The following is a 21,898-nucleotide window of genomic DNA, read 5'->3' on the forward strand; positions in this document are numbered from 1 at the left end:
ACAAGGAGGCCACATATTCACGTTCTAGGTGACTTCACTGCTGTGGGGCAGACCTCCGGCCCCCCCACAATTCCTTCAGGCTTTGGGAAACTCACACCTGCACAGAGGTCTGGTGCAAACAGATATTCTGGAGAAAGCGAGGAAAGGGGCTGGGTTCTGGGTTTGGGTTGATCTGGAGTGGAGATAAAGGAAGAGCCGTGAACCCAGCACTGCCCAGGAAAAACAGTATGTTCGCCACAGATGTAATTTTACATTTCAGCTATATTAAGGCAATAAAAAGAAACAAGCGAAGTTAATTTTAATAACATGTTTTATTTAACCTAGTATACCTCAAAATATCATTTCACTGGCCAGCTGACCGACACCGGGAAGCATGGGCATTTCAGCCTCCACCCCCAACCTAGAGGCAGAGCATGAACCCTTCACAGGGCACAGAATGTAAACGGAGCTCACTTAAGCTGGACCTCGGGGGGCGAGGGGACCCCACGGGCCTCTCTGTTTTGGCTGTGCTCACAGGAGGTTTCATGTGTAATAATGTCTCCTTTTTTGGGAGCGGCCAGATGCCGGGCATTTGTCTGGGGCTCACAAATTCTCCCAACAGCCCTAGGCAATTACGATTAACGTCTTATGAGCAAACGAACGGTCAGAGCCACGATTCGAGTTCTGCTTGCTCTGAGCCCAAACCCCAACAAACCCACACTGTAAATGCTGTGTTTGTGTGCAAAACTGGGGAGACACAGGCCCTGTGAGGACTAAGGCCAGCTGTAGGTAGGGCCCTGTGTTTCCCTCCGGCAGACATCCTCCTCCCAGACTGAGGGAATGTCTAGAGTCAGGCCACGGTGGGGCCCTGTTGAGGGTGACGGCAGAGGCCCCATGCACTAGGTCCCGGAGCAGTGGTGGCCGTGGGACCGGAGGAGCTGAGGGTGAAAAAGCAGGGCATGGGGCCGCATCTCAGGGTGGTGGGGGCTGGGGGGCCACGGTGGCTGGTCTTCCGTGACTGTGGAGGGTTGGGCATGACTGAGGGGGGACCTTGCCCCTCGGGGAGGACAGAGGTGCTGAGTACAGCCATGCCTTTCTCGTGTGCTGCCAGGGGCCCCTTGAGTGCACGCGCGTGTGTGCCCAGGCACGGCTCGGCGTCCTCCGCAGTCACGCCATCCTTCCAGCTACTTGTCTGGGCCACTTCCTCCCAGGCCGGCGGCCAGGCTCCCGTGTGCTCCTCGGAGCCAAGATCTCAAGGCAAAGCTGGGCAGCGGAGGGAAGCGAGGGTCCGGGAAGACTCCCAGCCTTGGCCGGGGCAGGAGCAGGAGCGCAGAGACCAGGAGAGGCAGCCCCTTCCTGGAGAGGGCAGGGATGGAGGAGGGGCACCCCGGAGAGCCGGCTGGTGGCTCAGAGCCTCCAGCACAGGCCAACTCCGTGCAACTCCAGGTCTCCAGGTTTCAGGCAGATGAGGGGCCTCGAGGCAAAGGAGGAAATGAAGAGACAGAGACACAGTCCCGTTAGAGGCCCCGTGTGGGTGGGGGGTAGCCACCCCAACAGGCAGTCAGTCCAAAACATCTACCGAGCACCTGCCCTGTGCCAGCACTGATCCTCTGCCCGCCTCTGCAGATGCTTATGGGACAACTAACTAACTAACTAGGGGGTATGGGATGCCCAGCAGGCAGGGCAACGTGAACGTAATGGTAGAAGCACTAGCATTGGCCTTGCCCACCCCCATGGACCAGAGAAGAGGAACAGCTTCCTTAAGAGCTCTGAGCACACCCAGACCTGGGCACCCCTTCAGGACATCTTTCCTGAGCACCCACTGTGCACAGGCGCTGCCCCCCTCCGCAGAGGGGGCCCTAGAACCCTGCTCTTTTGGATCTTCTATCTAGGGTGGGAAGCCAGCCTGGAACAGGGCACGAAGGGAGTGCGGGGCACCCTGGAAGCAGGGGGGCTGTTGGGAGCTTTCTGAGGGCTCCCCCTTGGACAGTGACCAAAACGGCAGTGAGGGGGGAGTTGTGTGGATGGCGGGGGAGAGAGTGGGGGATCCCAGCAGAGGGAAGGGCAGGGGCAAAGGCCCAGAAGCAGGAGCAGTGCCGTGTGAAGGGTAGACATGAGCTCAGAGGGCTGGGCAGAGCCAGCATGTCCGGTCAAGAGCGCGGATCTTACTCTCAGTGTGACTAGAAGGCATTGGAGAATCAAAAGCTGGGGGGGCACGATGCCCTGATCTTTCTTCTGAAAGGGTGGGCCGGGCTCCTGCTGGATTGAGGCTGGAGGGGCAGAAGGGACGGGGCTCCACGGGGAGGCCGTTGCAGGGGCCCAGAGGCGAGACCCTGGGACTGCACCAGGATCAGAGTGGAGGCCGCAAGAAGTGGATGGATTCCGGACATACTGGAAGGTGGGGATTCGGGGGAATGAGAGAAAGGGGAGGAGTCCCAGGGGGCACCCACCACCCCCTTGCCAGTACATTTTGGAACACCTGGACACAGTATTCAGAAACTTAGCCATCCTCAGGGGCCCTTGGCCCTGGAGGCACCACCATGGTGTTGGCCCTCCTCATCAGCCCCAAGCCTGGGGCCAGGAGAGGCCCCCACCACCACCCACTGCCCCCTGGGGGAAGGGAGAAGGATCCACCCACATCCCAGGGCAGTGGGTGGATCCCAGGCCTGGTGGGTCAAACTCAAAAAGGGACTTCAAGGTCACCATGGAGGATGTTTGGATTTTCTTGGGAGTTGCCACCCAGATCCAGGGGCCTGAGACGTAGGCCATAAGTCCCTGCTCCTCTGCCACCCCTCCTTTATCTGGGTCCCCTCTTGGGCCTGATCTCTGGCTTGGCCTCCCAAGACAGTGGTCAGACATGAGACCAGGTGTGGCTCAGGGCGGCAGTGGGCAGGGCCCAGCTGGTCTGGCGTGGTTGGAGCCGTCCGGGAGAAAGAAGCTCAGGCCTCGTCCTAGCCAGCTGAGCTCTCCAGGGCCAGGCTGGTGACACTCCGCTCAACAAGGGCGCCAGGTCACGCCGTGTCCCCTAACTTCTGCCCAGACCCTGGAGAAGCCCACTGGGTCATTGAGCTCAGGCATTCAGGGTCCCGTATCCCAACCGCTCTCTCCACATACAGGATAGGCTTCCTTGCAGCATGAGTTACAAAGGGGCTCTTCCTCTAGGGGGTCCAGACAGATAAGAGCCTGGACCTCTTGCTTCCAGAACCCTTCAGCCCTCCAGAAGGCAGTGCGGAGGTGGACATACTAAGTTCTAATCCAAACTCTGCCCCTTGCTTGCTCGGTGACCTTGGGTAAGTTGCCTTCTCTCCCTGGGCCTTGATTTCCTCCTCTGTAAAGTGGGGCTGATGACCCAGTAATGCCCACAGTCAGGTTCTGTCCAAGGACTAAGACCTGGGCCACAGATCAGATCCTTCCGTCTTTCTTCCAGAGAAGATGAGAAAACAGCAAAATGCCAAGAGTCTGAAGGGCAGGCTGGCAGCCCCTGGCTGACTCTGAGAGCTCCCGGAGCAGAAAGGGAAACTGAGGAAGCAAGTGCTGGTGGGAGGCTGCTGAGGAGGAGGAGCTGGCAGCCACAGGTGAGGAGAGCAGCAACTATTTATTCGGGGGTCCTGACCCCAGATACCCTCACCTCCCCCGCCGCCATTTCTCTGCTGGTTCCAAGCCTGGGGGCCCTCAGGCCAGGAGCCGGAATCCCCAGGAAGGATGTGGCTGTGGATCCGCGGCTCCACGCGTGTGGGGAGAGAGGAGGAGGAGGCTGGGTCTGGAACTGGAACAGCAGAGGGAGGGCTGAGGGACTGTGATGGGGCTCCTGCCTCCCCAGCCCAGCCCTCCAACCCCGAGTGCTGGGCTCTGGGGGGCATAGCCCTGGCCCTGCTGAGCACCTCCACGCCAGCTCCTTCAGAGGAGCAGGCAAGGCTGTGTGCCCCGTCCCTTGACTTCCCTGCCCACCACTATCTGCCCCAGCCGCGAGTCAGAAGCCACCTTGTCCCCAGAAATGAGGCTGGCATGGACTCCCGGGCCCACCTGGCTGCGCCCTCAGTGCTGGTCCAGGATGAGGGGCACCTGGGCACTGTCCACTTGTGGAGGCAGCCGCTCGCCGGTGCGCACGTTGAACATGGGCAGCGTGGACAGTGGCCGGGGCACCTCCCGACTGGATGCCATCTGCCGCAGCTCCTCTGTGTTCCCGCGGATGGTGCAGTGGTGGACCATCTGGATGCTGGGGGCACAGGGCCGGCAGTCATCAGCTCTGGGTGTCAACCACACACACGCCCCACCCCGCCCTGCAGGCTCCCTGTGCCCCTGCATCTGAGACACGCTGCCGTCCTCCACCTGCTGGGATGCGTAGGGGGAGGACAAACAGGAGGGTCTTTGGTGCCGGCTCAGCGTCCAGTGACCGAGGCATAGGCTGTGGGAGCAGACAGCCTGGATTCAAAGCTGTGTGTCCCTGGCAAGGTACTGAACCATGCTGTGCCTCGGTGTCCTCAACTGTAAAATGGGCATAATACTAGAACCTACTTCCTAGCACTGTGGTGGGAATTAAGTGAGAAAAATGTTTAGAAAAGCACCTGGTGCATGCTAAGAGCTCCCAAGATGCTCGACATGATACCCACAGTGGATCTGTATTTGAGGAGGTCACCATTTGCTGGACATACATTCCCATGACCCTCTAGGTCCCTTCTAGCACTCAGTTTCCTCCACTAATACTCTCTCCTGCCATTGACCATCCAGTCTTCCCTGTCTCATCCCCCTCGGAGTCTGGCAAATGGCCCCATTCCATCTCTTCCCACCTCCCACTTCGGCTCCTGCTATTTCTGGCCAGACCTCCACGATCTCCTCTTCCGGCTCTTCCCTTCTAGCGTCCCTGGCCTTTGTACATGTACCTCTCCCACCCGACCCCAGGACCCGCTCTGGACACGGACTGTCTGCTCTCTGGCTTTCTCCCAGACCACAGCTCCCTGAGGCCAGCCCTGAGCTCCGCCCTCTATGGGCCTGAAATCGCCAGGGCAATCAGGAAGTCCTTTCTGAGCTCTAGTCTTTCTAGAAGACTTTCTTCTTTCTTCTCAGAAAGCTCAGCCGCATTCTCATTTGAGATCCTCACAGCTTGCTTTCTGCTGTCCAGGACAAGCTTCCGTTCATTCTGAGAAGGACAATAGCCCAGTGAAACCAAGCACAGGGACTTGCTTTGGGTCTGAGTGTGAGTTCTGCTACTCACTGCCTATGTGAACTTATGCAAGTCACTTAACTTCTCCGTGCCACTGTTTCCTCCATTGTAATGAAGTTCGGGTACAGATTGAATGAGTTAATACAGGAAACACACTTCGATGTCTCCTGGTCAGCATCACAGAGGTAGCTAAGTTTACAAGGAACGTGATGCGGCCATCGTTATCATCAGTGTTGTTTTATTATAGGAAGCGCACCGATGTACTTGGCCTCCAGTAAAGGGATGTTCTTCCAATCCCCTTTACACGAACCCCCCAACATTTTTGGGTCCAAACGGGACTCTTCATTACGAACAATAAGAATTAGTCTCCTTGGGACGCCTGTGTGGCAGTCAGTTGAGCATCTGACTCTTGATTTCGACCAAGTTCATGATCTGAGGGTCCTGAGATTTAACCCCGAGTGGGGCTCCACACTCAGCCAGGAGTCTGCTTCTCTCCCTCTGCCCCTCCCCCCACCAACTCTTAAAATAAAGTCTAAAAAAAAAAAGGGAGCCTGGGTGGTTCAGTCAGTTAAGTGTCTGACTTCGGCTCAAGTCATGAATGATCCATCGAACCTGGGATCGACCCCCACATGGGGCTCCTTGCTCTGCGGGAAGTCTGCTTCTCCCTCTGCCGCCCCCCCCCCCCCTTGTCTTTCTCTCTCTCAAATAAAAAAAGTCTTAGAAAAAAAAAAAAAAAGAATTAAGTTTCCTTAAAGGAGTGGGGACCCCAGGCAGAGGGAAGATACCCTACTCGCCTCTGGCTTACTGATCAAATGAGGGAGGGGCAATGATCCCCACCCCTGTCCGAGTCTCAATTAACGGACACCAACACCAGCTCGAGCCCTCGAGATTAGACGCCAGGTCAGACTTTCGAGCTTCAGGCTGAATGGGCCCCTTTGCTCCTCGGGGCAGGGAGGGAGGGGGGCAGGACCAAGTCCTGTCTGGTTGGCGGGAGGAGGTGGAGTCCCCCTCTAAGGCCAGGGGAGGATCAAGATGAGCTCTTGAGTCTGGAATTTGGCAAGCAGAGTAGTCCAAAACGCAATTTTCCATTCCCAGGCAAGGGGAGGCTGAGAGAAAAAGGAAGCTAGAAGCATGGGGCTGCTTCAGGCCAGAGACAGCCAGGCAGGTAATGCCCTGGCCAGGGAAGGGCCTTAGGGGGCCCCCTCCCCGCCCTCGGCACTGCATCTGGGTCTCATTACTCTGGCGACACACACAGGTGGAAAATGCTCTGGGGATGTTTTTCCAGAGCAGGAGCCGAAGCCAGCCCCACTGCTGCCTTCCCCCACAGCCCTTCCACATCAGCACTTGGGCAGACGAACAAATAGGCAGGCATTCCTACACATACACACACACACACACACACTCCCCACCTCCAACATACACAGCCCTGGAGCCCTGTCTCTGACACACAGACCACAGAAGAGGGTCAGGCAGGGGGACTTTCTGGCCAGCAAATTCTGATACAGGCCACAGTTGTGGATAATTTGAAAAATGGTAGACATTGAACAAACAAACAAACAAAAAAACCAACAAGGGCTGATAGGGCACACGGTAAGCCCGCTGATAGATTCAACATTGATGGAGGAAACAGATTTTCCTGAGCGCTTCCGAGGTCCAGAACCCAGCCAGCAGAACAGGCCATGCTCGAAATCACCGGTCAGAAGAGAATTTCCACAATAGCAGAAGGTATAATTGATCAAATTTGGCACGAGCCAAAAAAATTGAGGAATAAAATGTTCCTTGAAAACGGACATGGAAAATCACTCATTCCAAATGGGAAAAAAACTCTATCAAATAAAAATGAAAATAGGGGGAAAAAAAAAAAAGAGTGTTTCCATGGCTTTGTGATCAAATTCACCAAGGAATCAAACTGACCTGGGTAGAGCAAGTCATGACAGTTTGCTTACTCTGGAAAATATTTTCCCATAACGATTCAGAAATGTGGGTATAATTCTGATGCTAAAAATGTTCGTATTCCTCAACTTAATGGGTTGATGTGGTGGCGTCAAAACGGTGGGTTTAAAACTGAGGTCTCATGGGGTGCCTGGGTGGCTCAGTCAGTTAAGGGTCCAACCCTCGATTTCAGCTCAGGTCATGATTTTGGGGTCCTGAGACAGAGCCCCATGTCAGGCTACCTGCTCAGGGCAGAGTCAGCTTATCCTTCTCTATTCCTCCCTCCCCGCCACCACTTACTCTCAGTCTCTCTCTCTCTCTCTCAATTAAAAAAAAAAAAAAAATCTTTAAAAAAAAATTGGGGTCTTTGAGCATCCTGAAATCTGCTGGTTCTGATGCATACATTTCTAAACACTCGCACCCGTGCCTGACACACCACGTGACTCCAGCCGTCCACCCACCTGGCCTCCGCCCTCCTTCCCAGGGTACCTGGCTTGTCAGATGCCCACACTATCTGGGCACCTCCCAGGAAAGAACAATGGGACCACTGTGACCCTCATAGGATTCTGGTGACCTCACAATGTCCCCCTGAGGTCACCACAAAGGTAACCCTTGCCACCCCCTGCACCTGAGGCACAAATCTGTGGAGGCCAGCCGTGGGTGATCATCCTTGGTCCTACTTCTGGCCACCCAGGGGGAGGCTGGGGCTGGAGCCCTCCGCGGGAGCCTCTGAGGGAACCAGGACCAGAGACTCGCCTCATCCACTGAAGAGCAACCCAGTGGAGACGTCCAGCCGTCACCCTGGAGGTCCTCGCACCTAGTTCCCTTCACCCGCCCCAGGGAGAGATGCAGAAAGACACTTCGGCGCCACCCCCATCTGCACCCTTGGTAGCCTCAAACCCACCGCAGGGTGTAGGCCGGCAGGCCAGCGCCTCCGGGGCCCCCAGCAAGAATGTGACTGGGCGCCGCGCCAGCCCCAAAACCCGACGGAAGCTCAGCATATCCAAGGTGATCCTGGAGGTGGTGGCGGACAAGGGCATGCACAACCGTGTGAGTCTAGCCACCCTGAAGAAGGCGGTCACCACCATGGGCTACGACATGACCCGGAATGCCTGGCGCTTCAAGCGAGTGCTCAAGGGGCTGGTGGACAAGGGCATTCTCAAGCAGGTGACCGGCAAGGGGGCCTCGGGCTCCTTCCGCATGGGCAAGAAGTTTGCCTCCAAGATCAAGCTCAGGGGCCAGAGACAGCGCCGGTCTGGGCAGCGCCGGCCTGGGCAGCGCCAGTTGCTAATGGGCTCCCAAAGAGGGCACAAGCGGCTACACAAGGAGGGCCGCAGGGTGGCCAGAGGCCGCCGCAATTAATGAGGCAGGCGAGGCAAGAAGGCAGGGGTGCCAGGCCCGCCACAGGCTCAGTGCAGTGGAAATAAAAGGAGCCTAACTTATTTCACACCTGCCTCCTGGAATCTTTGGGGCTAAAGGGAGTGAGAGTGGAAGGAGGCTGGGAAGGGGGGTAAGGCCGTCGGGGAGTGCAAACCTGAGCAAAGGAAGAGTGGGATGGATTTGGGGTCAGGGCTGGAGGAATTGGGAGCACCACAGACATTAACTAGTTCAATGACCCCGTCATCTGGCAGGTGGAGGAACCCGGGGCCCAAGAGCCTCACGCTGATGGTGTGGCAGAAACCAGCCTGGAACCATACCTACTGTATGACTCGGGGAAGTGTACGTGTGTGCGTGTGTGTGCGTGTGTGTGTCCGTGTGTGAACACAGCCTCTTCAGTGGCTTCTCGAACTCTTTCCCCCAGGGTGGCCACAGGTCTGCACACTTGGCAGGGATCCCCTCCTGTGCCCCACCCCAGATTACAGTCCTCCACGGAGACCCAGAAAATAAGAAGGCCGGGCCAGGAGAGGTCAGGCCCAGCAACCAGCCAGCTGAGACCTGGAGCTCAGAGGCCAGGTGTGGCCCCCATCAGCCCAGAGTAATGTGTGTTGCTCATGGAGGTTTGGGGGTGGGGTCTAGCTTGGCCGTCTAGGGGTGCTCCCACCCAGCCCCCCAGCTTTCCCCTACTCACTCTGAGGTGGCCAGGTCTCTCTTCAGCCTGTGGAAAGCCAAGGGAGGGGGATTAGCTATTACCCACAACACCCCCCCCACCCTGGTGCCAGGCTAGGCAAGAGGTCCCCATCCACTTCCTGGCTGAGGACCCCACTCCCTGAGGGGTCTGTGTCCCCAGGCAGCACAGCAGCCACAAGGAGCCCCGTGGGGGATGAGCCACAGTGCCCTCCCTGCTCTCTGTCCCCCGCACTCACTGTCCCTCCCGCCGGCAGCACATGACATAAGCCAGCAATGCAGTGAGCAGCAAAGCCACCAGCAGGGGCACCAGGAGGGTGACCAGGGCGTCGGTGAGGAAGTCTCGGTCCGTGGCCTCAGTCGGTGGGCAGAAGAACGGGTCATGCTCCAGGATCCCATCACCTGGGGTGGGCACCTCATCGGCGGGCTCTGGCACTGACTTATCCACCTGCTCAGAGAGCCCAGGGCTCACCGAGGAGCTGTCGGCTGGACACAGAGACCCCCGGGGGATGGGGCACTACCACAGGGTTTCCTCTTGCCTGTCTCCCCCTGCTTGGGTGAGCTCACAGGACAAGCCTTGGACTAGGAACCCGGAGAGAAGGGCGAGGAGGGGCAGGTCCATACAATGGGTAAGGCACATCTCTGGGGCCCGACTGCCTGGGTTTGAATCCTGATTCTGACAAGGGCTGTGCTGGGTGACTTCCCTCCAGGTGCCTCCTTTCCCTCACCTGGAAAGGCAGAATGCTGATGGTGGCCCCTGTCTCTGGGGTGGGGGCGAGGGTAAAGCATGTTGATTGGCTAGAGCCCAGCACACAGCACGTGCTCAGGGACATTGTTGAGGATCAGTCCCTGCCTCATCAGTCCCTGGGTCAATTATCAGGAACAGAGTATTCCAGTGGTTCCCAGCCCGGGGAGTCAGCATCTCTACGGACCCCAAGTAATTGTGCTCAGTATCCCCAAGCGCAGTAGTGAGTATCTTTGGTTTAGAACTTGGGGTAGAGGGGTGCCTGGGTGGCTCAGTGGGTTAAAGCCTTGGCCTTCAGCTTGGGTCATGATCTCAGGGCCCTGGGATCAAGCCCCACATCTGGCTCTCTGCTCAGCAGGGAGCCTGCTTCCCCCCTCTCTCACTCTGCCTGCCTCTCTGCCTACTTGTGATCTCTGTCTGTCAAATAAATAAATAAAAATCTTTAAAAAAAAAAAAAAAGAACTTGGGGTAGAGCTATCTGTTACTTATTGCAGGCAGATTTGCTAGGTGACACCTTAGAAGGAAGCAGACAGAGATGTCCCAAAGAGTCCCCTAGTGGGGAAAGGGTTTTTGGAACTGCCCCCAATTGGAGTGATTATTCTAGCTGTTGGGTTGGGCGCATAGGAGACTTCTGGACCCCGGGATCGCTTTTCTGGATTATGGACTCTGTCGCCCTCTTGTGGAATGAGGTGGAACTTCAGCGCACGCGCGCGTGCGTGCGTGTGTGTAATCACAGAAAGAAACAGGAACGGAGAGACGGGGTGGAAACAGGGCTAGGGAGGAGACTGTGATGGGGATCATGCCCCATTCCCACCTCCGGAGCCAGGGTCCCTCCTCACCAGTGACACATTGCACCAGTCAACGCGGAAGTGAGGCGCCAAGGTGTCATAGCAGGACAGAAGTGGAGGCTGACCCTGGGCACAGCGAGCGTGGCTGTCTGGAGATGCCACCATCTTCAGGCAAGTAGAGAAGGGTGAGGTAGAGCCCACCTTGATGTAAACCCTGGGCCCGGACAGAAGCCACAGTTAGCATTTGTGGGGGGAGGGCTGGACACTGGAGATTTGGGGTTGCAGGACCACCTTGAGACCTGGGTTATGGCGAGAGCACACAGAGCACCCTATTCTTCTGGGGGGCCTTATACTCCCAGGAATGTCTTTTGATAGCTGGGCCTTTTATGTTCTCGTGGGCTATCGGGGAGTCTAGAGTTCAGTGTAATTAGGGTTTGGGCCCAGGAAAGGCAAGAAGATGAAGGGGTGTGGCTGGAGGAAAGCAGACGGTAATGTGAAACTGGGAGATACACGTGGGTATATGAAGGTGCATGACGGTGCTCCATGACCACCCCTCCGGAAGGCCAGCTGTTGCTACCTCCTCCAGGAAGTCCTCCTGGGTTGCACACTTACCCTTCCTTGCGACCCTCAATGGGAAGGGGGACGCGGCCCCCACGGTCCAAGGCGGAGGTAATGTTGAGTAGCTGGAGCTCTCCCGGCTCCCAGAGCCCTCCCAAGGCTGTGAGGAAGCGACTGGCAGGCGTTGAAGGCAGCACCTCCTCCACATCGTGGCTGCACACCAGGAACTCAGCTTGGTATGGCAGCAGGGGGCCTGCAAAGACCAGGTTGGCACTTGAAGCCGCAGGGACCCTCCCCAGCCTCCCCCACTCAAGCTCCTCCCCATGCCCCCTCAGACTCCTCCCTTCCTCCCTAATTTCCCATCCTTCACAGGCCTCAAATGCCCTTCCCACAGCCTCAGCAACTCCCCAAGGCCCCACAGACCATGGGCAGAACGGCTGAGAAGACAGCTCTGGAGCCCTCCCAGGAGCCCCTGCTCCTACTGCTCCCAAGTGTCTCGGCACCCCCATCCCTCCTTCCAAGGGAACCTCCCCCCAAGACTGGCATTGGCGGGGTGGTGGGGCAGGGGTTCGGCAGGGCTGACGGTACCTTCTGGATCCCCAATCAATAGCACCAGCCTCTGCCGGGTGGTGTCAAAGCTGTCCTGATTGTAGGCTGTGACCTGGGGCAGGGGGGTGGGGGATGCAAAAGAGGGCTGAGGGAGGGGGTAACGGAGGAAACCTGAGGGGGACTGAGACACCCTCAAATAAGAGCATTTAAATTATGTAAATGAGCATGCACATTGTCCACAGGGGGCACAGCCATTGGGGTCCTTGCCGGTACCTCGATGACCTGGTGCCCACGATCTTCGGGGGTGGGGGTGCCGTAGAGGAAGCCAGGCTGGCGGGGGCTGCGCTGGGTGTAGCGGAGCCACCGGGGCAGGTCTGGGTGTCCCTGGAGGTGGGCGTGGTAGGTGACAGGGGTTGTGTGGGGGACATCTGGTGGAAGGGAGGAGAGGCAATGGGAGAAGTGACAGGAACCTTCACCGGCCCCTGGCCGGGCCTCGCCAGCCCACCAATGCCCTCCAAGCCCCTCTCACCGATGTGCTCAGGATGACGCAGGACGGCTTCCTGGTCCAGGGTGTGCACGAAGACGCGGCCCACAAGAGGCTGCAGGGTGGTCTGTGGGGCCTCGGCATCCCCCAGCCCTGCCAGGAGAACTGTGGGGACCCCATATCCCCCAAAGACACACATCAGCCTTAGTCCAGGGGAGAGCTCCCAGTGCTCTCCCCTTAGAGCAGGGGAGAAGCTCCCAGTGCCCCTAAGAGACGGGGGGCTCCCAGGAAAGGACGTTGGTGGGGTCCTAGCTATGCCACACACACCGGGATCAGTGACAAGTCCCAGACATTTCTGTCACTTCCCATTCATGGGAATTCCCACCCCCAGTCCACATTTTAGGCTCCCTTTGAGGGGTCACACTGGGCAGGGGCTGCTGTCTGGCTGAGAGGGGTGTGGGGGTGTGGGGGGTGGATGCGGGTTACGAGCACTTGTGAAAGAACTCTAAGAATGTGGGTGTCAGGGGCGCCTGGGAGGCTCAGTCAGTTAAGCATTAGATCCTTGACTTCAGTTCCTCTCCCTCTGCCCCTCCCCACTGCCCCACAAGTGCTTTGTCTCTCTCCCTGCTCTCGCTCTCAAAAAAAAAATAAATAAATAAATAGAAATTTTAAAAAAAGAACACATTGCGTCTGGAAGGCTGGAGGGGAGGGGGAGAGGGAAGGAACTTTTGAAGGAGGTGGGTGGCCATTCTGGTACTCCCTCCCAACTCCCCTAACACACAGGGGGGAAGGGGCCCACACTAGAAGCCAATAAATGCTGAGCAAAAGGGATCCTAAGCCCCAGGGAAGGGACCTGCCCCAGCGGGCCCCCACACCCTCCCAAGGCCAAATTTAGCCTAGGCCTAGCAAGAAGGCCGACCAGCCAGCCCATTAAAGGGCCAAAGACACTCCGGGCCTGTGCAGTCAGACCCACCTCTGCCCAGGACGCCCAACCCTTCAGAGCTCTCTGAAGCTCTCCGTGCCCCCCACATCCCAGAGCCCTGCTCCCAGCCCCATTTCCCTGGACCTCCCGCTGGACAGAGCATGAGCACCCCAAGGTCCTTCTGGTCCTGGCCCCAGACCCCTCCCCTGAGCTACCTCTGTCTTTCCACCTCTTTCCACTCGGACATCCCGTCCCTTCGTCCTGAGCCTCGCCCAGAAGAACGCCCCAACTTGCCCGCAAGAAGAATCCAGATTAGAGCGGCTGCCATGACTGCCCCAGCCTGCCCTGCCCGGCTGTGAGTGACAGAGACAGGAGCAGGGGGGAGGAGAGAGGGAGGGAGGGAGAGTGGAAGGGAGGGCCCAGAGCAGCTGGCCCCAGCTTCTGCCAGTGGGTCCCTCCCCATCCCCACCTAAACAGGCACTGAATCCAGGTTGAACACTGTCCTCATAGGACACTGTCCCTCCAGGGATCCCCTCCTGGTGGCCTGAGAACATTTTCTAAACCACCAATCCGAAAACCTCAGTCCTCCCTGGAAACACTAAGGGCTCCCCTTGCCCTGAGGCCCCAGCTGTTGATGGCTTTTAGACCCTGCCTGGGCCTGGCCATCCTGCCCAGAATCCCTGCCTCTCACCCCTGCCAACCACACACACACACACACACACACACACACACACACACACACACACTCTACCCCAGGCTTCTGCCCAGCATCAATCTGCTGCTGCCCCCTCCACCACCCCCACCACTAAGTCCTTTGCACAAGCTGTTCCCGCTGCTTGGAGTTCCTTTCCTGCACTCATCAGACCAGCCAACGGCCACGCACCTGGCAAACACAGGCCTCCTCTCCTCCCTGCAGGCTCTCTGCGCTGACTTCCTCTGCTAGGCCCAGCTGGGTGCCCGCTGGGCCCCCGGGTACAGCACTGCAGAGGGTGGGGGAGACTAGAATCTTTTTATCTCCGTATGCCCGGACTTGGCATGGGGCCTGGCAACCAGTAGGTGTTGGGGGATTGCATGCCGAACAGCAGGGTGCCCATTCACCCAGTCCTGATCCCCAGAGCAGACACCCCCAGCACGTACCCCAAGTCTGGGAAGAGAGAGAGAGTCCTGAACAGGACTAGCCAGGTAGAGCCGGGGGAGTGGAGGAGGCAGCACAGGCTTGGAGACCTGCCAGCTGGACATGAACCTCACCTTGACCCCTCACTGGAGACCTGGCCTTGGAAAATTCACTTGCCCTCTCTAGGCTCTGTTCCCACGACTACAACCTGGCAGGATAGTGCTCACCTCTCCGTGTGCTTGTGATGAAGCCACAGCCTAATGAACTCAGCGCGTGCTTAGAGAGCAGCCCCTGTGGGGGGGGGGGGGGGGGGGGGGGGGGGGGGGGGGACAGACACGTGCCCCACGGGAGTGTGCACACGGATGGGTACTGCCGGCTAACCCCCACCTGCTGCCCTGCACCAGGCTTAACATACACGGATGGACGGGAACTCCTTCCATCCCCGCAGCCGTTCCCAGGAGGGCTTTCATCCCCATTTTCAGACAAGAAGAATGAGGCACCAGCTCTTCATGACCCCCCACCCCCCAGGGCCATACGACCGAACAGCTGAGGCCCGTGCCCTGGCTGCGGGGGCACCCTGTCCCCCTCCATCTTGCCTCAGTCAAAGATCTGGGTCCAGGTGTGAAGGGAATGGGACGCCCTTCTCTCTGGGGGCTTCGAACTCAGAGCCAGCAGAGGGGACTCTCCCTAGATGTCCTGAGAAGGAGGTGGGGAGCCACGGGTGCCTCCTGGGTCCAAAATTCCTGGTGTGTGCAGGAGTATCCCTCCTGGGCATCCCCATCTCCCCCCACCATACCCATCGCCCCACACAGGGACGCCTGGTACCAGTTCTGGTCAGACCTGAGGGCCACGGCGTTGGCCTGCCAACTGGAATGACTAGGGTGCAGGTTACTTAGTCCTCATCTCTTTTCCTCTCTCCCTGCCTGACCATCCCACCCATCCCTGGAGAGCCACCAGATTCCAGAGTCAGCATCCACTCAGGCTCTCAGACAGGGCAGGGTTTGTCCCAGAGTCACCGTGGCGCCTCTCTGCCTTCTCAGACATGGAGACGGAGGGCATGAGGCAGAAAGGTTCTGGAGGCAGACAGAAAGTCAGAGGGCTATGAGGGAGTCTGGCCAGCTGCCCAGTCCTCAGCCCCTCAGCGGCCCCTCCCCTGCTCTTTTCTGGAGCCCCCCACTCACACCTTCAGCTGTCCTGAAGTAGCTGTGTCTGAGCCCAGTGCCACCAGACCCCCAGAGGCCCCCAAGGACTGTGTCAGGAGCCAGCCAGAAGTCCCCTGTGGCCTACCAGAAGACCTCCCCACCTCAGAGCTGTCTAGATTGCAAGCTACTGCTAGAATTCTCAGTGTCTCTGTTCCCTGGGGCCTGAGCATAGAGAGAGGGGTCACAGGGTCCTTAAACTTCTTAGTTTGCAAATTTATTTTATTTTAAGTAGGCTCTACACCGAGTGTGGAGCCCAATGAGGGCCTTGGACTCTCGACCCTGAGATCAAGACCTGAGCTGAGATGGAGAGTCAGACACTTAACTGATTGAGCCATCGAGGTGCCCCTTAGTTTGCAAACTTTAAACAAAAGTCTACAGAATAGGGGCGCCTGGGTGGCTCAGTGGGTTAAAGCCTCTGCCTTCGGCTCAGGTCATGATCTCCGGGTCCTGGGAATGAGTCCCGCATTGGATTCTCTGCTCGGCAGGGAGCCTGCTTCCTCCTCTCTCTCTCTGCCTGCCTCTCTGCCTACTTGTGATCTCTGCCTGTCAAATGAATAAATAAAATCTTAAAAAAAAAAAGTCTACAGAATAAAAGAATGAAACCTCCATATATCCACCCTCCAGCTTCAACAGTCAGCAACTTATGGCCAATCCCCTGTCACCTGTGCTCCCCCAGGTTTCATTTCCTGTTTCATTTCCTCTGTCAATATTTTAGCATGTATTTTTGAAAGATTATGACTCTTTTATTTTTATTATTTTAATAGAATGACTCTTCTTTAAACAATCACAATTGTTATACTTCGTATATTAGTATACCTTAAAGTTAATAATTCCTTGATATCAGACTTACAATGTTCAGATTTCCAATTTCTCATGAATGTCTTTTTTTTTTTTTACAGTGTGTTTGTTTGAATCATGATCCAAATAGAGCACACACACCGAAACTGATTGATGCGTCTCCTTTAAATCTCTTTAAGTCCATAGGTTCCCCATCCAAACCTCTCTCTCTCTCTCTTTTTCCTTGAGAGAACCAGGCCATTTGCTGTGCAGTTTTCCAGTCTGGGTTTTGCTGATTGCATCTCTAGGGTGTTCTTTAACATGTCTCTCTGACCTCTGTACTTCCTGTAAATTGTATTTCCTGTACATTGTTTTTTCCTGTAAATTGTAGTTGGATTGAAAGTCCTGATCAGGTGTAGGTTCTATTTTCCTTGGCAAGACCACTTCACAGATGGTGGGATTGCTTCTTCCATCCAGAAGTACAGGAACTGTGATGCTCTGTGCCTCATCCGTCAGTCCCCCGCCCCCCACCCTGCAAATGGTGATACTCACAACCAATCACTCCTTCCTTTATTAGTCAGAATAATTCTTGACACAGAAACTGTGCCTGGCTTACTAGTTGGTTACTGAGTGTTGTAGCTCCTATGGAAAAAGATAGGATAAATACTCGATTCTGTTCCTATATTTGCCAATTTTGAAATAATGAATTGATTCTCCAGCATCCCTCAAACCTCAACCCGTTAGCTTTTCAAAAACAGTAGCTTAATTATGAATTTATGGCTTTAGGCATATTTGATTGCTTCAGTCTGTTGTGACAAGAGTCCCCTCCTGGTCCTTGGACTGTCCCTTCTTGAGCTCCTGAGGTGGCCCTCACCTGTCGGAGCATCCGTCTGGGGGGACAAGTGGGTCAGGTATCTGCCTCTCCACACCTGTCTCCCCAGCTCTCTGCCGGATCTCCGCTTGTCAGTGTCCCGATTTAATTCCTCTGGTCCTTTGTCTCTGGCTCTCCCCATCTCAGTGAATATCTTCTGAATGAATGAATGATTGAATGAATGAATGCTTCATCTCCCCAACTCTCTCCTTCCACTTCTGTCTTTATGAACCTCTTGATTTCTGAGGACCATATTTTCTTCATCTGCATCTACAACGGGGATTATATGTTGTCATGAGGGACAAAGGAAAGAGATTCTCATCATTGTGATCTGATTGTCGCATCTGCCTCCCAGACTCCACCCCCATCTTCTTCCCCCTCCTCTTCGCCGCCCCCCAGCGCTTCAACAAAGGATGCGATCTGTCAGTCAGCCACGAGAGGGCGCGTTCGCGGCTGCAGCTTGGACTTGCGCCTGCGCAATACTGGGGCAGAGCGGGGACAGGGCCGGGGTCGGGTGGAGGGGCGGGAGCGCTCCGCCCCGGGTTGAGGTTGCGCGTCAGAAGTGTTTGCTGAGCACTGCAGCTAGAGGGGGCGACGCAGGAGGAGGCCCACGGCCCCGAGCCTTACTTCGTCCTCCCCTTCCGGGTCCAGAGGATGTTTTCCCAAGCGGGGAGGAGATCCGCCTAGCTGCCGGGGGCTGGACACTGCCCTCTTTCCCACCATCCCCATCATTTGTATCAACCCTCCGACTTCCAAGGACATGTCCCTATTTCCCCACTCTTCGCGACCTTTGGGGGCACGAGTCTGAGGACCTAAATGTACCCAGATTCCTCCTCCCTTTTTTTTTTAATCTTTGGCCTTCAGCCCTCAAAGAGGTTCCTTGAGCCTTGTGACCGCCCAGAGCCATCAATCCTGAGTCTGAGAATACCAGACACCATCCCTAGCCAAACTTTATAGCTTAGGGGAGAAACAGAGAAGGGAGGGACTGTCAAAGGGCTCACAGCACAGTGTTCTGCCCAGCTAGATCTCTGGACAAGGAGGAGAGACACTCCCGCTCTGTAAAGTGGGGGTAATAAGGATCAATGAGATAGTGAAAGCGAAAGTGCTTTGTAAATTGTAAAGCTCTGGAGAGAGTAAGGGGTCTTTTATTTATTTAGAACTGAAGGCACAAGACTGTAGCTGCCCAGGGCCAGGCCACCCGCACAGCCCGAGAGCTGGGAGAAGTCAGATTTAAAAGCCACCACTTCTCAGCGATGGAAGGATTAGGAAAATAAAAGAAACAAAAAATCTTTGACATTTTTTGCGGATGGTATAATTATTTATATAGAAAATCCAAGAGGGTCTACAGGCATGTTATTAGGGTTCTTAAGAGAGATCAGCAAGGTTGTTGGACGAAAGTTAATATCCAAATATAAATACGAACTCCAACAGTGTTTCTATACATTAACAGTAAGTTTGTAGAAGCTGTAATAATCTTTTAAAAAATAAATCATTAACACTAAAATTAAAATTGTACAGAACCCCGAAAAAACTCACAGATACTTATGAAGCAAAACGATAGGTTGTAAAACTATAAAAACCATAGGCTTTAAAAGGAGTAAGTGGAGAGATGTATTCAATTTAGGGATGAGATTCTTAATGTCAGGAAGACAATTCTCTCCATATTAATCTTCTGATTCAATGAGAGTTCAATGAATATCCCAGTAGGATTTTTCAGAGAGTTAGGCAAGCCGGTTCTAAAATTCATACAGAAGAGCCAAGGACCAAGAAAAGGCTAGACAATTTAAGAAAGAATAAGCCCCTAACAGATACCAAGACCTATTTGGAAGCGATAGTAATTAAAACAATGTGTATTGGTGCTGGGCTAGACAAAGAGATCAATAGAATAGAGTGCCCAGAACCAGATCCAAGCTTATGTGGGAAATGTGATTTATGATGTCAGTCGAATTGCGACTCAGTGAGAGGGAACAGACTAATAAAAAGTGTTGTGACAGTCGGCTTTTCGAATGAAAAATCCTCACACCATCCATAAATATTAATTCCAGATGGATTAAAGACCTAAAAGTGAAAGAAACAAAACTTCGAAAAACTTAGAAGAAAATGTAGGCGATCTCAGGATAGGAAAAGAGTTCTCAGACAAGACGCAACTCACAAAAGATTGATTGATTTTACTATATTACATAAAAAAGGAAAAGAAAAGAAAAAGCTTTCTGGTATGAAATTATAAACAAAGTTACAAGACAAGCAACAGCCTGGGTGACCATGTCAGCAGCATGTGAAACAGACAAAAGGACCTGAAAACAATGTAGCGTGTGCAACTGTACTAAAAAAAATATATGAGAGTAAAGATAAATAAACAACTAAAAGGTTAGTATCCAAGATATATAAAGAACTCCTACAAATCAAGGAAAGCCCAGAATTTTTGCGTACCACCCTAAATAACATTCCTTTCCTTCTTCCCTGATAATGGAACCTTGGTCTGATTCAGGAATCCAGAGTCTAGACTTTTGGGGAGGCGGGGCCAGCTGCATCAGGTGAATGGTGATTGGTCTAAATATAGTACAATAATTCAGTTCCTCTGACCAGTGATTGGTTTAGGTAGGGACACATATGGAGACTGGAGACCGGAAGGGAGATCTGCTCTAGGGCCTCTGGGAAAGATACACTGGGAAGAAAATGTCCCCTTTCTTCTACCTCTGGACATTTGTCTGCACAAGAAAACTGAGGGGAGGCCACCACTGTGGACAATTGAGGGGACCGTTCTAATATGCAAGCCAACACAGTGAGGAGGATTTTGTGGAAAGATGGGAAGAACCTGGTTCTTGATGGTCAGAGCTGAGATTCTGAATTTAACCAACCCTAAGACTTCTTGTTATGTGAGATCATAAAATTCCTTTTTTGCTTAAACCACATCTAGTTGGGGTTTCTATAACTCGTATCAAGCCAGAGGGGCGCCTGAGTGGCTCAGCTCAGTCGTTAAGCGTCTGCCTTGGGCTTGGGTCACAGTCCCAAGGTCCTGGGATCGAGTCCCGCATCCAGCTCCCTGCTCAGCGGGGAGTCTGCTTCTCCCTTTCCCACCACCCTGCTTGTGTTCCCTCTCTCTCTGGCTCTATCAAATAAATAAATAAAATTTTTAAAAGATAGAAAGAAAGGAAGGAAGGAAGGAAGGAAGGAAGGAAGGAAGGAAGAAAGAAAGAAAGAAAGAAAGAAAGAAAGAAAGAAAGAAAGAAAGAAAGATGGTTCAATAGCTAGTCTCACAAGAGCAGATGTGGGCAAGGATGTGGCCAGACGGGATGCCCCGTACAAGGCTGGTGGCAAGAGCATAAAGGGGGGCTGTTGCTGGAGAGAGTGGTCAGGCAGAGCTAGCCAAGTTGAAAGTGTGCCTGCCCACAAGCCTGTCTCCCTGCTCCGAGGTGTCTGCTCTCCAGGTGGCTTCACGCCTGTACAAGGGTGCTCACCACAGTCCCGTTTATGACAGCAGAACGCAGCAACACGCCCAGTGCCCTTCAATGGAGGAACCGATAAATGAACGGTGGTTTAGCTCCACGATGAAATACCAAATACAAGTTAAAGTGAAGGAATCAAAGTCACAGGTATCACCAGTGTGGCTCTATTGGGAAAAACACACCGAATGGAAAAAAAATGAGGCAAGTAAGGTGGTTGTTTTGTACATATTAATAATACAGAAAGTATTACTGTCTGCTAGTTTTGCAATATTTCAGTGCGTAGGGAAAACATCAAATTATGGGCTAGACTTATGAAGGAAGGGAATTCTGATGCTAGAGCTTGGATCAATCTTGAGGTTATTATGCTAAGCGAAATAAGCCAGGCACAAAGGAACAAATGCTATGTGATTCTCCTTCCATGAGGTACCAAGAGTTGTCACATTCATAGATGCAGGAAGTAGGATGGCGGTTGTCAGGGGCTGAGGGGAGGAAGACGTGGAGAGTCGGTGTTTAACGGGCATGGAGTTTCAGTTGGGAAGATGAGAAAGTTCTGGAGATGGATGATGGTGATGGTTGCACAGCAATGGATATGTACTTCGTGCTCCTGGACACCGAAAATGGTTAAAAGAGCAAATTTTGTGTTATTTTACGTATTTTACAGTTAAAAAAAATAATAATAATGGTGGCACCTGGGTGGCTCAGTTGGTTAAGTGTCTGATTTCAGCTCTGGTCATGATCTCAGGGTCCTGGGATGGAAGCCCTCACTTTGTGGGGCTCCCCGCTCAGAGGGGGAGTCTGTTTGTCCCTCTGCCCCTCCCCCTGCTCACATGCAAGTGCTCTCTCTCTCTCTCATAAATAGTAAATACAATCTTTAAATAATAATAATAAATTATGCACTATAAAAGGTGCATCCCAAATTTGTGATAGTAGGTATAGTAGACAATGGGACCAAGACAAAGAGAAAGAACCAACTTTCATGCCCTTTCCTATGAAAGAACCTGAAGCAAAAATGACACAATGCTAGCATTTATAAATTCTCTTCTTTTTTTTTTTTAAGATTTTATTTATTTATTTGAGAGAGCATGAGAGAAAGCATGAGTAGGGGCAGGGAAGGACGATGAGCAGACTCCCCAAAGAGCAGGGAGCCTGACTCAGGACTTGATCCCAGTACTCCAGGATCATGACCTGGGCCGAAGGCAACCGCTTAATCCACTGAGCCACCCAGGTGCCCCGGTATTTTTAAATTCTCTTTGTTATGTGATTCTCTGAACTTTTCTTCCTTTTGAAGAAACTTTTCAAACTAAAA

General features: G+C 54.0%; 1 protein-coding gene across 2 annotated transcripts; it reads right to left on the bottom strand.

Moving 5' to 3' along the window:
* Positions 1-3,599: 3,599 nt before the first annotated feature.
* SGCA (sarcoglycan alpha) lies at positions 3,600-13,575 on the bottom strand. 2 transcript variants are annotated; one of them, XM_032872126.1, is made up of 10 exons: positions 13,477-13,575; positions 12,306-12,425; positions 12,050-12,204; positions 11,816-11,888; positions 11,282-11,480; positions 10,721-10,883; positions 9,376-9,584; positions 9,141-9,167; positions 4,003-4,195; positions 3,600-3,745 (listed from the first exon to the last, which is right to left on the bottom strand). In XM_032872126.1, the coding sequence occupies exons 1-9, from the start codon at positions 13,508-13,510 to the stop codon at positions 4,015-4,017; spliced, it is 1,161 nt and encodes a 386-aa protein (XP_032728017.1). In that variant the 5' UTR covers positions 13,511-13,575; the 3' UTR covers positions 3,600-3,745; positions 4,003-4,014. The 2 variants fall into 2 exon arrangements, with proteins under 2 accessions (XP_032728017.1, XP_032728018.1); XM_032872127.1 differs by lacking the exons at positions 9,376-9,584; positions 10,721-10,883.
* Between the last annotated feature and the right edge of the window lie 8,323 nt (positions 13,576-21,898).

Source organism: Lontra canadensis, unplaced genomic scaffold (genome assembly GCF_010015895.1).
Source record: "Lontra canadensis isolate GAN:19392208 unplaced genomic scaffold, GSC_riverotter_1.0 scaffold43, whole genome shotgun sequence".
Lineage (NCBI taxonomy): Eukaryota > Metazoa > Chordata > Mammalia > Carnivora > Mustelidae > Lontra > Lontra canadensis.

What these genes read in the sequence shown, in the direction of transcription:
- SGCA (XM_032872126.1), bottom strand. Translation starts at nt 13,510, where the DNA reads ATGGCAGCCGCTCTAATCTGGATTCTTCTTGCGG. An exon ending in GTGGGCACCAGGTCATCGAG is followed by an intron (nt 11,889 to 12,049) that starts GTACCGGCAAGG and finishes CCCCTGCCCCAG; the next exon opens with GTCACAGCCTACAATCAGGA. An exon ending in AGAGACCTGGCCACCTCAGA is followed by an intron (nt 4,196 to 9,140) that starts GTGAGTAGGGGA and finishes CTGTGCCCCCAG; the next exon opens with CATCCAGATGGTCCACCACT.